Source organism: Ammospiza nelsoni, chromosome 8 (assembly GCF_027579445.1).
Source record: "Ammospiza nelsoni isolate bAmmNel1 chromosome 8, bAmmNel1.pri, whole genome shotgun sequence".
Classification (NCBI taxonomy): domain Eukaryota; kingdom Metazoa; phylum Chordata; class Aves; order Passeriformes; family Passerellidae; genus Ammospiza; species Ammospiza nelsoni.
This window is the reverse complement of record NC_080640.1, coordinates 39,490,182-39,504,108: the sequence shown is the minus strand read 5'-3', so window position 1 is coordinate 39,504,108 and position 13,927 is coordinate 39,490,182. Positions and strand designations below refer to the sequence as shown.

Below are 13,927 nucleotides of genomic sequence, written 5' to 3'. Positions count from 1 at the left end.
TCTAGCACTTAAGGCTCTGATAATGATGTGAGGCCTCAGAAAACAGGGTTAACTGAGGCTGTTCAGCCACTGCCACTGGAGATGTGAGACAGCAAATGTTGCATTCATTTGATCTGTTCCTTTTCCAGGCTGGTGCCTGTGAGTGCCCACGCCGCCTTTGATAAGGCAGCACACTACTTTGGGATGAAGCTGATCCAAATACCACTGACCAAGGCTATGGAAGTGGATGTTCAGGTATCACTTCAGTCTCTCTCTGTGAGGAAATTAACATTGCACAGCAACTAGGCAAGAAATCTGCCTGTCCAGGTAGTGAGTCAGTGGATAAAGAAGGAGGAATGTTTGTGGAAACAATGAAAAACAGCATGAGGAAGTGTCATTGCAGATGAAGTTGTATTTGAAATAACTGGATAACCCTTTTTCCTGTGGGATTCATTTAGACTCACATAATTTATGTATTTCTTAAATAGCCCCAGATTTCAGAGGAGGGTGAACAAAAATATTATGGTGTTTCCCAGAGGATGAGTGGTTGTAGCTTGTTGCTTTCCTCTCTGTACTCTTGTATGCCTTGAACTCTGCATGTTCTCACTCTTTATCTTTTTTGGCAGGATGGCACTTGGTAAATGGAATGTGAGCATCTTCTCTCTTTAAATCTTCAGGCAATGAGGAGAGCCATCTCGAGGAACACAGCCATGCTGGTCTGTTCTGCTCCCCAGTTCCCACATGGAATTATGGACCCCATTGAAGAGGTGGCAGAGGTAGGATACCCCTGCCTCCAGGAACCTGTGTGTTGCAGCAGTAAAACCAGCACAGGAGGAGTGGAGGGGTTCCAGGATGCTGAGCAGTGAATTTGGGGGGATCCCACTGCCTGGAAGGGCATTGCATTACTGTCCTCAAATTGAGCTGTTGAGCAGCAGCAGGGTACGTGGGATGCAGTTTGGGACTGAGGGGCAATGTGTGACTGTGAGACCAACCAGAAGTGCTCATGCTTTGCTACCTGAAAGGAAAGAACACCTAAATGGCTCACTTGGTGAAAAGGCTTTGCTGGTTGTAGCAAAATTGGTGTGGAGGGAGAAAGAGTCAAAGGCCTGGGATCTTATTTTCTGAACACACCTCTTGATTTATTTCTTTCCTCTCTGTACTCCAGTTATTTATTTTGTATGTGACCAGCCGGGGCCTCTGACCTTCTGTTCATTTGGCTCACACCCTTTTATTTTACTGTAGATACTCCTTTCAGACAATGTTGTCACATTCCTTTGGCAAACACAGCAAACTACCAAAATGCCACATTGTTTTTCCTGTGTGTGGAAGGCAGGAAAAGGCTTCCCACAGCCAGCCAGCCCTTCCACATCTCCTGTCCTCCACTGCTTGAGAGGGGTGTGATGTTCTCAAAGGGTTCAGTGACCATTTGACTGTGCAATGCCAAATATGTTTTGGTGACTGGAGTTTGGGTGCTCCAGCCACATCATTTGATCTCTTGTTCACCCACAGCTTGCAGTGAAGTATAAAATCCCCTTCCATGTGGATGCCTGCCTGGGTGGATTCCTTATTGCTTTCATGGACAAGGCAGGGTTCCCCCTCAAGCGTCCCTTTGACTTCCGTGTGGAAGGTGTGACCAGCATTTCTGCTGACACCCACAAGGTGAGGAGAAGGGGCTTCATGTTTGGGCTGTGAATCATGTTTCCATCCTGGCCTTCAGGCATTTCTTCCCTGCTGTGTGGAGGAGCACTGAGGTGCAGGGGTGGGGGCTGCTCTGTTCATGTGCTTTGTGCAGTGTGCCAAAGTCCCCACCTCATCAACCAGAGCAGAGCACTGAGTGCCACATCCAGCCATTCCATGAACACCTCCAGGCATGGAGACTCCACCACCTTCCTGGGCAGCCCCTTCAACCCTGACAGCCCATTTTTCCCCTTCCACAAAGAAACTTCTCCTGATTTCCAACCTTAACCTCCCCTAGCGCAACTTGAAGCTATTTCCTCTTGTCCTGCCCCTTGTTTTCTCTCAGCAGAGCCGGACCCCCCTGGCTGTCCCCTCCTGTCAGGAGCTGTGCAGAGCCCCAAGGGCCCCCCTGAGCCTCCTTTTCTGCAGGCTGAGCCCCTTCCCAGCTCCCTCAGCCCCTCCTGGGGCTCCAGCTCCATTCCCTTACCTGGACATACTCCAGCCCCTCCAGGGCTCTCTGGCTGGAGGATCAGAACGGGACACAGCCCTCAAGGGTCCCCAGCAGAGGGACAGTCACTGCCCTGATCCTGCTGGTTAGACTATTCCTGATCCAGGCCAGGTGCCATTGCCACATGGGCACGTGGTGGCTCATGTCCAGCCACTGTCACCAGCACCCCAAGGCCCTTTCCAGCTTTCCAGCCTGGAGCTGCAGGGGCTTGCTGTGACCCAAGGGCAGGACCTTGCACTTTGCCTTGCTGAACCTCAGCCCTTGGATCCAGCCTGTCCCAAGCCCTCTGCAGAGCCTTCTGCTCACCAGCACATCAACAAAAGGGATCTTGGTGCGGACCTGGGTGCACTCCTGTGCCCTCTTGCTGCGTTCTAACCCTTTCTGTGCCCCTTGCAGTATGGCTACGCTCCCAAGGGCTCCTCGGTGGTGCTCTACAGTGACAAGGAGTACAGGAAGTACCAGTTCTTCATAGCCCCTGACTGGCAGGGAGGAATTTATGCCTCCCCCTCGGTGGCAGGCTCCAGGCCTGGTGGGATCATAGCTGCATGCTGGGCAACCCTGCTGCACATCGGAGAGTCGGGCTACGTTGAGGCTACCAAGAGGATCATTAAAACAGCTCGTTTCCTGGAGTCAGAGTAAGGGTTTGGGTGCTGCTGGACCCCTCCTCACAAACTGCTTTTGGTTTGTTTTTCCCTGGTACCTGCTGGGCAGTTCTAGAACATTTGTTTGCGCCCAGATAGCTGAGGGGTGCAGGCACCTTCATTCAGCTTGGCTTTGAGAATCCCTTCTGCCTGAGCCATGGCTGAGGGGGAATCTGGAGGGAGGACAAAAGAAGGGTTATACTCTTCCTTGTTGGGGTGCTTGGGTGGCTGTGTAAGAGAAGATGATTTTCTCTCTTCCCTTGCTTTTCTGTCTTCCCTCTTTTCCATTTCTTCCTGGGTTTACTTGACCTTAGGGGGTATGTAGTAACCCAGGTGCTCTGGCAAGCCCCAATGGCCCAGGCTGGGTGCATGATTTTTGGGTGGGAATGTGCTGCCATCTGCTCCCTCTTGTAGCTTTTCCTTTAAGGCTCCGGAATGTCTGAACCCTGTAACATTGGTCAGTCATTTCTCCTCCTTCTTTTCAAGGTTGAGAAAAATTGACAGCATCTTCATTTTTGGGAAGCCAGAGGTGTCTGTCCTGTCCATTGGCTCGGACACTTTCGACATCTATCGATTATCTAATTTTTTAGCTGCAAAAGGATGGAACTTGAATGTCCTACAGTTCCCACCAAGGTGAGTGTGGAGACCAGGGAGTGATGTATTTAGCAAGATGCTCAGCTTCAGGCCACGTAGCTCTCGTGATTTGCTGAATACTGTTGTCCATAGCTGATAAATTGTATGTAGAATTTTCCTCCACAGAGCAGGAATCACTTTCATAATTGCCATTATACAGCATTGAAGATAAAATAATAGTAAATTTAATGAGCCTGGCAGAGGACTTTCTCTTAGCTCTATCTAATACAAGCAGAAAAATGTAAATAACCAAGACTCTATCTCATGTTTAGTTAACTGAGGGCTTGTAGATTGATTTATTGATTTTTACTGTCTTCCTTCTGCCTGCTGAAGATGAAGGAAATCAAAACAACAGTGAATGGCTGATCATTTTCAATGTAAAATTAATCTTTGTCAGAGACTTTCCTTAAGTAGGAAATTGGACTTTTGTGGGCAGAAGGGGCCAGTGCTCCCAGATGCAACTGCACTGCACTGAAAAGAATTGTGAGTGGCCATGGGAAGTGAAGTCCAGGGAGCCTGAGGTGGTAGCTCAGAGGTGGGTGCTTCCTTCTGGTGATGGCTTAGAAGCTGCAGAGGAGGGAGAGGGAGATGATGGCGGGGTCCCCATGCTTGCAGGCAGCTGCGTTTTTCTCACCAGAGATACCTGGATTGAAGTGAGAAACTTTAACCTAATTGTGAAGTCAGGAAGGAAGGAAGGCAGAAGGAGCTGGTTCTAGCAAGCATTTTGCAGGGATTGCCCTTAGTGGGAGTGCTGTTTCAAGGAGATGCACAGTTCTCAGTGGCCACAGAAGGGCTCAGGAAGCACGGAGCTGTGTGTGCTGGAGGTGGTTAATGTCTGCCCTCTGCCTGCCTGCCAGCATCCATCTCTGCATCACGCAGCTGCACACCAAGCCCGGCGTGGCCGAGCAGTTCCTGAAGGATGTCAGGGACAGCATCCAGGACATCATGAAGGACCTCAACGCCAAGACCACGGGCATGGTGAGGAGCCAGCACACCGTGAGGAGGGGGTGTTTGGTGTTTCTCCTGTGTAACAGCCTCTCTTCTCTGCTCAGGGAGCCATCTATGGAATGGCGCAGTCCGTCCCAGACAGGAGCCTGGTGGCAGAGATTTCCCAGGCCTACCTGGATGGCCTCTACAGCACGGATGTTCTGAGCACTGAAAAGCACATGAACGGCTCTCCTAGCCACCACTGACTGTAGTGCAACAATCTGTGCCTTGCCAGCCAGCACTGGGGTAGCTCCAAAGGTTTCCTAGGGAAAGAGATTGCAGTTCCTTTGTTCCTACAATTGCAGGTCTGAGAGTGGCTTGATCTGGAAGAATTCCTTCCCTGTCTTAGTCTCTTCTGAAATCTGCATTGTTTTCATGCCCAATTTCAGTTTTAGGGCTTTTCCTCCCTCCCCCCTGTCTGTTTTCATCATGGCTGTTGATGGTGAATTGAATGTCCATTCCACAGCTCCGAATTCCTTAGGTATTCTGTGTGTCACTTCATTCCGTGTTATTTCTCCTCCTCAGACCTGGTATTCAGCCAGTGTCCAGCCAAGTGTTAAATTTGAGTTCTCACATCGTGTTCCATGGCTCCAGTCTTCCTGGAAGCTAATGGCAGACAGTAAATTGGAAATTGTTTTCTCTTGAGTATTGCTGTAAGCTTCTGCATTTAACAGACCGTGCTGGGAGCCTTATACCTGTGTAATGCAGAGCTGATAAATTGGCAGAGGGAAGGTAGTCATGGCCTCCCTTTGAAATCTGAGTGAGACTGCAATCAATATCTGCCGAGGGGGAGAAAAAAACAACACAAACTCCTTTCCTGGAATCTCTTGAACAACAGCAGAAGTAGAAACCAAGCAGGTGGTGCAGGGAGAGGAACTGGAAGGTACTGAAACCCCTGGGTACATCGTGGCTGTTCTGCTCCCCTGCCTCTCGTAGAAGACATGCATTGACCACCCAGGAGTGCTGTTTTCCCTTGCACAAATCTGGAGGGAGGTGCGAAGCTCATTTCACTGTTCAGAACCTGAAGGTTTTACACTGTCCCCTCAGGATGCTGTGGCAGGGCCCTGGCCCCTGTCACAGCCAGGGACGTCGTGTGCAGATAGTTTTTTAACCATGGTCTTTTAGTATCAAAAAGGTGACTTTTGTAATAGCAGTAATCTCAGCTCTTTGCACTGATTCTTTTAAGGCACATTCTCAAAAGGGCATTCACCATTGTGCCTTGATGCTTCTCTGGCTTTTTTTTTGTGGCAGGCCAGGGAGGGTTGGAGGGTTCAGCTGTTTGACCATGACCTTCGTTCTGGTCGTTTCTTTATGGTACTAATTCTGAAAACAAACCTCAAAGGCAGGCTGGCCTCAGAGGAAGAAGCACCCTTGCCTGTTAGGTAGTAGTTGTAATGAGCCAGTCCCTTCACAGTATTACAGAGATGCTGGGAGAAGCAGGGGAAAGGATGCAGCAAGTCAGAGCTGTTCCAGCCTTGGGCATGGCTCAGCCTTCCTATTTTTCCCCGCTGTTTTTAGCGTGAGAGAGTTTTCCTAGCACAGCCTTGTGGCCTCAAGGACAAGCCAGAATCTCTCAAGTAGCCTTGGAGTTACTCCTGCAGGGCTTTCCCATGTTTCCTCTCAGCTTTTTGCATGGAGCAGAGTTTCCCAGGCAGAATCCCACACGTGGGTGAAGACTTCATGCCGTGTCTGCACAGTCCTGTGCAGAGCACCTGAAGGCATCTCTCTGCTCCAGCCTGTTAGCCTGAAGCACAGGAATTGTAAGGAATGAGAAGGTCACTGACCAGCTCCTGCACAAACCAGCCCAGCCACTCTGGGAAGGATCCTGGCTTTCCAACAGCTTTATTCCCTGTGCTAGGAGACACAAGCATGTTGGCCATCTGCCCTGAGCTTGATGACTTCATGCAAGTCTCTGAGCCCTTTTGAAATCATTGAATTGCCTGAGAGTCTCTTGATGGTGATATCAGCTCTGGTAGTTTGTACTGGACCTATTTATTCTCTCAAGGTCTTGCCAATGTGACCATTACTGTATCTCTGAGTTTGGAGACAGTCTTCAGTGTCTGGCTGCTGTGATGGTTCTCTTTGGAACCGAGATTTAATGAAACAAAACAAAAAAAAAAAAAAAGGGAGGTACTTTTTTTGTTTCTGCTTTAAAAGAAAGAAGGGGTGGATTGGGGTGGGCTGAAGGAGAGCAAAACTCCCTTCTCTTCCTTCCCTGGTTGCATTTTCCTCCCAGGAAGTAGGTGGATCTAACAGATCAGTGCTCCATTTCACACTTTTGGATGTATTTGAAGATGTTATTTGTAAGTCAATGTACTCTATTCTGGGCTTTGCTTATTAATATTTGTGGGTTTAATTGTTCCATGTGTATTTGTCCTGTACTGTAAGTGTAATCCTGTGGTCAGGAGTAGGCCACTGTAATTCCCTGGTGTGTAGTTTTTATTCATCCTTGTCACCTAACATGTAATCTGCATCTATTTTATCATGCCAAATGGTCCTGGAAAAACAGATTTACAGGCTGTGTGATTGTTTTAAAGACAAAAAAGGAGAAGAATTTGATGAACTGGATTATGATCTGAAACTGGACGGTACTTTTAGACCTGGAGGGATCCTTGCCAGTGTTAATTCCTGCGGGATTTCCTGGTTTTCCAAGCAGGACACTCAATTTGTGGCTTGTACAAAGCACTCCCAAGGGATTCACCTGTTCTTAGGTACTAGAATGAAGAATATCCAATGGGATGGACCAAGAAGAGATGTGTGTCTTCATGCCATGGATTTCATCTGCACTTTTCTGATGACTTGGGGGAGAGGGGAGCGGAAGGGTTGCGTACAACACAATAACACCTTGCCCAATAAATCCACGAGGACTTTTTAATGGACAAATGGGATGAGTTGATCTGATGGCGGTTTTCTGCTTTGCTCTGATTTGCCCCTGGTTGAACTGGAGGCTGAAATGGCTGGAGAGATGGTGAAAATGGGCCTCGTTTGTATTAAAATGGTGCATTTAGCTATCTAGGCTCACTGAGCTCTTATTTTTCTGCTTCAGTGCTTGTTTGAATGAATGTGGACCTGTTGTTCCTGGAATTTGCTAATGCACAGCCTGGTCTGTGGCAGGGAGGATGGTTTATGAATCTCACTAACTGCCTGAGGGCTGCTCTGTCCTTCTGTCAAAATGAAAGTGCTGTCCATGTCTGCATCTTGTGTGTGATGTTTAAGGATGCTGGAAGTTAAGAGCTATGGATTTTCTATTAATACTTTGTAGAATTTAAAAGGGTTTAAAAAAGAGAATCAAAAAGAGACTTGAACTGGGTGTTTGTAGTGCTTTTCCCCAGACTGTGGTGCTGAAATCAAATGCTGTTGGTTTCACGTGAGATCATTGTATCAGTGAAGATCCTGCACCGCAACCCCATTTTTGGGTAGTATTCCACCATAAGCAGCCCTTGCCCTGGTGCCATGCTGCTCTTGTGCCTTTTGGCTGTCCTTTCCCTGTATTTGTGCCTTGGCTGTGATTTTACACAAGCCGTTTTTACCTGCCCTGGCTTTGATCCTCTCTCGGTCTTTCAGAGCCCAGTCACTCTGAGGTGAAGGCACCTGCCACTTCTGTGTGAAGGTTTTTTGTGGCAGCATCACCACCTTGAGAGCAGCCAGGGAAACCTGTTGGTGTCATTTGGTCAGTGAGGCCTCTTTGCAAAGAGCCACCAGGTTAAATGAGATGTTTATTGTAAACACTTTCAGTTGGTATCCCAGGAAAGGCTGGCTCCAGTGGGGGTGAGACCACGTGCCTGGTGTAATACTGCTGGAGAGGGGTTACAGCAATGACAAACTGCACAGCACCTTGCTGCTTCGCTACGGAGAAGCCAAAGGGGTCACAAAATGGGTTTAAGCACATTCTAGGAGGTAAGGAGCAACAACAGGGGCAGGATGGGGGCAGGCTCTGGACAGATTTACTGGTGTAACTTGACTCTGGAAGGACGTGGACCTGTTGGAGCGAGTCCGGGATGATCAGAGGGGATGGAGCACCTCTGCTGTGAGGAAAGGCTGAGAGAACTGGGATTGTTCAGCCCAGACAAGAGAAGCTTTGGGGTGACCTCACTGCAGCCTTCCAGTGCCTGAAGGAACTGACAAGAAACACAGAGAAGGATTTTCTACAAGAGCAGGCAGTAACAGGACAAGGGGAAATGGATTCACACAGAATAGGTTTAGATGGGATATTTGGAAGAAATTATTCCCTGTGAGAGTGGGCAGGTGCCCAGAGAAGCTGTGGCTGCCCCTGGATCCCTGGCAGTGTCCAAGGCCAGGCTGGATGGAGCTTGGGGCAGCCTGGGATGGTGGAAGGTGTCCCTGCCCATGGCAGGGAGTGGGACTGGGTGATCTTTAAGGTCCCTTCCAACCCAAGCCATCCTGTGACTCTGTGATGTGACTGACTGCTCGTAAGAGGCTCAGCAGCTGGGGCCGTGGGATCACATGGCTAAGGAAGGGTTTGAGGATGGAACCTGCAAGATCAGAGATGGATACATGCACCCTGAGCAGTGCCTCCATCCATCCGAGCTCTCTGGATCCAGGATCTGGCTTGGAAGTGGGAAAAGGCTCTGGGTGCAGGGCACAGTGGCACAGTGGGGTTTTGGCTGGTCAGTGGGATCCCTGGTCAGGAGAGGGAAGCTGCCACCTGCTCGATGAAGCTGGCCAGGTTGATGTCCCGCTCCGACAAACCCCCGCAGTCGTGGGTGCTCAGGGTGATGTGAACCTAGGGCAGACAGACAGACAGGCTCAGAGTTGTTGGCAGAAACAGCAGAGCTGCTCTCCCCAGTGCTGCATATGATGAGGCAGGAGCTCCACACTTGTTAGCAAAGTCCCTGGGCTGGCAGAGGCGCTCTGGCACTTTGCCTGGTTTTCCTCCTTCCTACAGCTCATGCTGGCCACAAACTGTCACTGCCACCCCTGCCTTGGTCACAGCAGCCACCTGTGCCCATTTCCAACTCACTCTTTTCCCCAGAAGCTTTTCCTGTGGCTGCTACTTGATACAGATTTTAATAAGCAGTGCTGGTGCCAGCCTTTGGCAGCTACTGCTCAGCTGGATGGGATAAAAGGAGCAGGAAAGGATCTGTGGTAGCTGAAGGCTGGCTGTGATATGGGAATAGCATCCGAAGGAAGAGAGATGAGAACAGCACTTGCTGCTCCTGTTTTGTCCCTCAGAAAAGGGAGCTGCTCCCTGAAGGGCTCTGCTCTGTCCCCACCATCGTGTTCCTCACCTTGTTGTACACATTGAACCACTCGGGATGGTGATCCAGTTTTTCTGCCTGTAGAGCCACTCTGGTCATGAAGCCAAAGGCCTGCAAGGTAAGAAGGAAAGTTAACTCTCAAAAGTTAACCAATATGTTACCCTGCAATATATACCCTGCAAAAGTTTTCACCCCATTACTAATAATTTTACACTGCCTGTGTCTACATAACCCAACCAAATGCAAGGCCTGGGCTACTCTGGGGGTTTTCTATCTGTTTTCCTCTTCCTGAGGAGTGTTTCCCAGACAAACTCTGTGCGGGGTTGGTCCCTTTGGTGTCCTAGGAAGGGTATTTTGCTCAAGCCATTCAATTTCAGGAGAGACCCAGAGAGCTTTCTTTGGCTGAGTTTTGCAGAGGGGCCTCTCAGTGTGCAGAGCTCCGTGTCCCTGGTGCTCGTACCCGGTTGAAGTCCTTGAAGTGGAACTCTTTGAAGATGGCATCTCTGCCTTCCACCTCGTTCCACCCCACAGCTCTCAGGTTGGGCAGCAGCTGCTCCCTCTCCTCCGTGCTCAGCCTGTGGGCTTTGCCTGCCTGGAGAGGGAAGAGGAGCAGGTCAGCGTGGCAGCAGTGGGATGAAGCAGATGTTGAGAGCAGTGAGGCATCCCATGGGTTGTGGGGTTGCAGCTGTGGAGTGGGTGGGAGGGTTGGAACGTCCATGTCCTCTGCTCCCTGCCTGGAGTACATCCTGCATGTACCAACAGAGTCCCGCTGGTCCCCTCTGTCTTCTCACCTGCAACACCTCCCACGGTGCCTGAGGTGCTAAAAAATGATACCTGTGTGAAGTTAAACCCCAAAATACATATAATCCCCTAGGGAAAAAAGAAAAACAACCAACAACTTAAAAAGCAGAAGATCTTGTGATCATTTCTAGATCTGAGAGTTGCTTTAGGGTTCCTGAAGTAGGAGGGTCTCCCTTTCTCTCTCCCTTTCTCTCTCTCTCCCTCTCTCTCTCTTTCATTGGGAGCCTGCTTTTGAGGAGAAAGAAGTGCTGTGGATCAGAGATGAGTCACACTAAGCTGCAGTTCAGCTCCTTTCCCCCCCTCTCCTTTATGTTACAATGGATTTTAAGAGGCTGTTTCAGCCTGTGAGGAACAAAGGGCAGAGGGAGGGATTGTGGTTGAGCTGTGCCTCGGGCAGAGCTGCTGGTACTTGTTTTTTAAGGGGTGGTAGTGGGGAGGCAGCAGTTGTTGGCTTTGAGGAGTGTTTATGGGCAGAGATGAAGCTGAAATGAAGCTCTTGGGGATGGGGGCTGCCTGAGCCAGCTCTGCTCTGGCTCAGTGGGGAAGGCAGGAGTGAGTGCAAAGGGGCACTGCTCTCTGAAATGTCACGTTCTGGCAATTGAAATTCTTTCACAGAATCAAAGATTGTTCTGAGTTGGAAGGGACCCACAAGGATCATCAAACTCCAGCTCCTGGCCCTGCACAGCACAGCCCCAAGAATCTCACCACGTGCCTGAAAGCATTGTCCAAACACTCCTTGAGCCCTGGTTTGGGTGAGTTGATCTTTCCAGCTAGTGATGATAAAGAGATCCTTGTAATTTATTTTCCTTTGTGTGCTGTAGAGCCAAGTGTGGCAAGTTGGATATGAGTTTTGACGAATCTGGCTCAGTTTTTTGGTGGGTATTTGATCAGCAGCCCCTTGAGATGCTTTGCCTGGGCATCAATGCTCAGAAATGGCAACTGAGGCAAATCATCCTCTCCTGTGCTTTCCCTGTTCACACGCTGCACAAACCCAAAGGACCAGCTGTGAAACTGATGTTTTTGTGGGTGGCTCTTGCATGTTTTGGGGAAGACTGGAATGACGACACCCCATTCCTATGGTGCCTGTCTGTGTATCCCTGCATGGAATGGAGAGTGCCAGTGTCACTGGCGGTGGGATGCTTCCCATCCCCGGGCATTGCGGCTCTGCAGGATTTTTGGGGAGGGTGTACCTTGCCTCTGCAGGATTTTTGGGGAAGGGTGTTCCTTGCCTCTGCATATTTTGGATGACCCCCTGGCGGCCCTGGCTCTGTCACCCCCGTCCCCACCCCCAAATGTCAACGCTGTGCTGGCAGGGCAGGCAGTGAGCAAACAGGACCGAGCTCAATAAACGCGGAGCCGTTGCCCTTCCCTGCTGATGGGGAGATAAGCCGGGCACAGGTAGCTTAGCAACTGGGTGAGGTGGGGAAAGACAGAGGATGGCTCTGCTGGCAGGAAGCCACCCGCGGGGGCTCTGAAGGGAGCAGGGCAGGAGATTCCTGCACCAGCATTTAGGACCAGGGGCTGAAACCTGCTCCGTATCGGTGCTAAAAGGAGGAAAGGTAAAGCTGGAGTTGTAGCTTGGAGCAGAGGGATGCAGGGTTCCAAACCAGCCTTCCCCGGGCACAGCAGCAAAAGGACGTGGTGTAATTGTTCTTTTTCTCTGTCGTGGCTCTGTGGGAGGGTGGCCCCGGGGCTTTTTCCAGCCCAGCTCCTCCCAGCACCAGCGGGAGGCATGGCCAGGCTGAGGTTTGGCACACGGAGCCAACTCTTCTGGCTGTGTCCGAGGGCAAACCCTGGAGCACCCCGTGCCCTCCTGCTCCAATCCATCCTTCTCCACTCCAGGACATGGGCCAGCCTGCTGGTTCTGTTAGGATGGCGTGTTAATGCTTTCATGTGCCCTCACTCCCTAAAAACACACTCTTCTCATTAGGGGAATGAAATAGCTTTGTTTTCTTCTGCTGGCTCTCAACCGCCAAAAAGTTGGGATTTTAATTTTTGGGTTTTTTTTTGCCAGCAGGAAACCAAGTAGATGCATTGTGCAACAGAGGGAAAGGAACCAGCAAGGGCAATTGGGAGAATCTGAACCCTCTTTGCTCTAAAATCTTCCCTTTTAAAGGACCATGGAATGGTTTGGGTGGGAAGGGACCTTAAAGATCATCCGGTTCATGGGCAGGGACACCTTCCCCTATCCCAGGTGGCACCAAGCCCTGTCCAACCTGGCCTTGGGCACTTCCAGGATTCCAGGAGCAGCCACAGCTGCTCTGGGCACCCTGTGCCAGGGCCTGCCCACCCTCCCAGAGAACCATTTTTCCCTAATGAAAAGCAGAATTTCCACCTAGGCAAAGGCACGGGGGGCAGCCCTGGAATACTCTGTTCCACGAGGGTCTTTGGCTGCGGTGGAAAATCCGATTTCCAACGGGGCCGCGCAGATGGAGCACACGCGGGGGTCGCCCTTGCCCTACAGAATGCGGGGAGGGGGTCATTCCTGGCGGATCCTTTCCCTCCCCCTCGGGGAGCCTGGAGAGCGAGCGCTGCCTTTGGAAAAGCAGCGGCAGGAGCCGGCGGAGCTGCGCGTTACTGATTAACCGCAGCGCTCGCTCCTTCCCCTTCCTCCTGCCGCTCCTCGCACCCTGCGGCTGCCTCCGGAGCGGCCCCGCAGCCACTCACCATGGTCCTGGGTGATGTGATGGTGGTGATGATGACGGTGATGCTGCTCCGTGCCCGCCCGGTGATGGACGCTCCCGCCGTGCCGGATCCCGTGCGGCTCCTGCGGGCGGCGGAGGCGTGGCGAGGCCACCGGGTCCGCCCCCGGCCGGCCGAGCCTTCCCAGCCCCGCTCACCGGGCATGGCCGGACAGGGGCTCCGGGAGCCCCGCACGCCAAAGCCGCCATGGGTTTGGGCCCCGAGACGCGCACCCCTCTGTGCGGGCCGCTCCCTTAATGTGAAAAATGGGTATTTTGTGATGGGCTTTTCGCACACATTCAAATGAATTATACATATTTTATATATATATATATATATATATATATATATATATATATATATACATATATATATATACACACATCTATATATATACATCTATATATACATATATATAAAATACATATATATTAAAATACATATATATACATATTATATATATACACACATATATATAAATACATATATATACACATTATATATATGCATATACATATATTATATATATACACATATATTATAGGTATATCTATGTGTATACATATATTATATGTGTATATATATGTATATGCATATATATGTATGTGTATACGCATATTATGTGTGTTTTGTTTGAAAGTTACGCTGTATTCATTCTCTTAAGTAGTGTGTTAAATATAGTTTTACGATATTACACAATGTTAAAATAGCAGCTATGTATGGGGGATTTTTTTTCAAGAAAGGAATGAGGTACTTGCACCAGACAGCAGCCACAGGACACCCGAATCTTTCAGAGAAAG

General features: G+C 50.0%; 2 protein-coding genes across 3 annotated transcripts in view; one reads left to right on the top strand and one right to left on the bottom strand.

The window, feature by feature from the left end:
* The window catches only part of SGPL1 (sphingosine-1-phosphate lyase 1), a 30,654-nt gene extending 22,930 nt beyond the window's left edge, over nucleotides 1–7,724 (top strand). For both annotated transcript variants that reach the window (XM_059476860.1, XM_059476861.1), the window contains exons 8-14: nucleotides 129–234; nucleotides 657–755; nucleotides 1,489–1,638; nucleotides 2,561–2,799; nucleotides 3,292–3,438; nucleotides 4,296–4,416; nucleotides 4,491–7,724. In XM_059476860.1, coding sequence (XP_059332843.1) covers nucleotides 129–234; nucleotides 657–755; nucleotides 1,489–1,638; nucleotides 2,561–2,799; nucleotides 3,292–3,438; nucleotides 4,296–4,416; nucleotides 4,491–4,631 — 1,003 coding nt within the window. In that variant the 3' untranslated portion in view covers nucleotides 4,632–7,724. The remainder of the gene's footprint in view (nucleotides 1–128; nucleotides 235–656; nucleotides 756–1,488; nucleotides 1,639–2,560; nucleotides 2,800–3,291; nucleotides 3,439–4,295; nucleotides 4,417–4,490) is intronic.
* A 399-nt stretch (nucleotides 7,725–8,123) lies between these two features.
* On the bottom strand, nucleotides 8,124–13,191 carry PCBD1 (pterin-4 alpha-carbinolamine dehydratase 1). Its single transcript, XM_059477052.1, has 4 exons — nucleotides 13,113–13,191; nucleotides 10,105–10,236; nucleotides 9,675–9,755; nucleotides 8,124–9,169 (listed from the first exon to the last, which is right to left on the bottom strand). Exons 1-4 carry the CDS (start codon nucleotides 13,113–13,115, stop codon nucleotides 9,071–9,073), a joined length of 315 nt encoding a protein of 104 aa, XP_059333035.1. The 5' UTR covers nucleotides 13,116–13,191; the 3' UTR covers nucleotides 8,124–9,070.
* Between the last annotated feature and the right edge of the window lie 736 nt (nucleotides 13,192–13,927).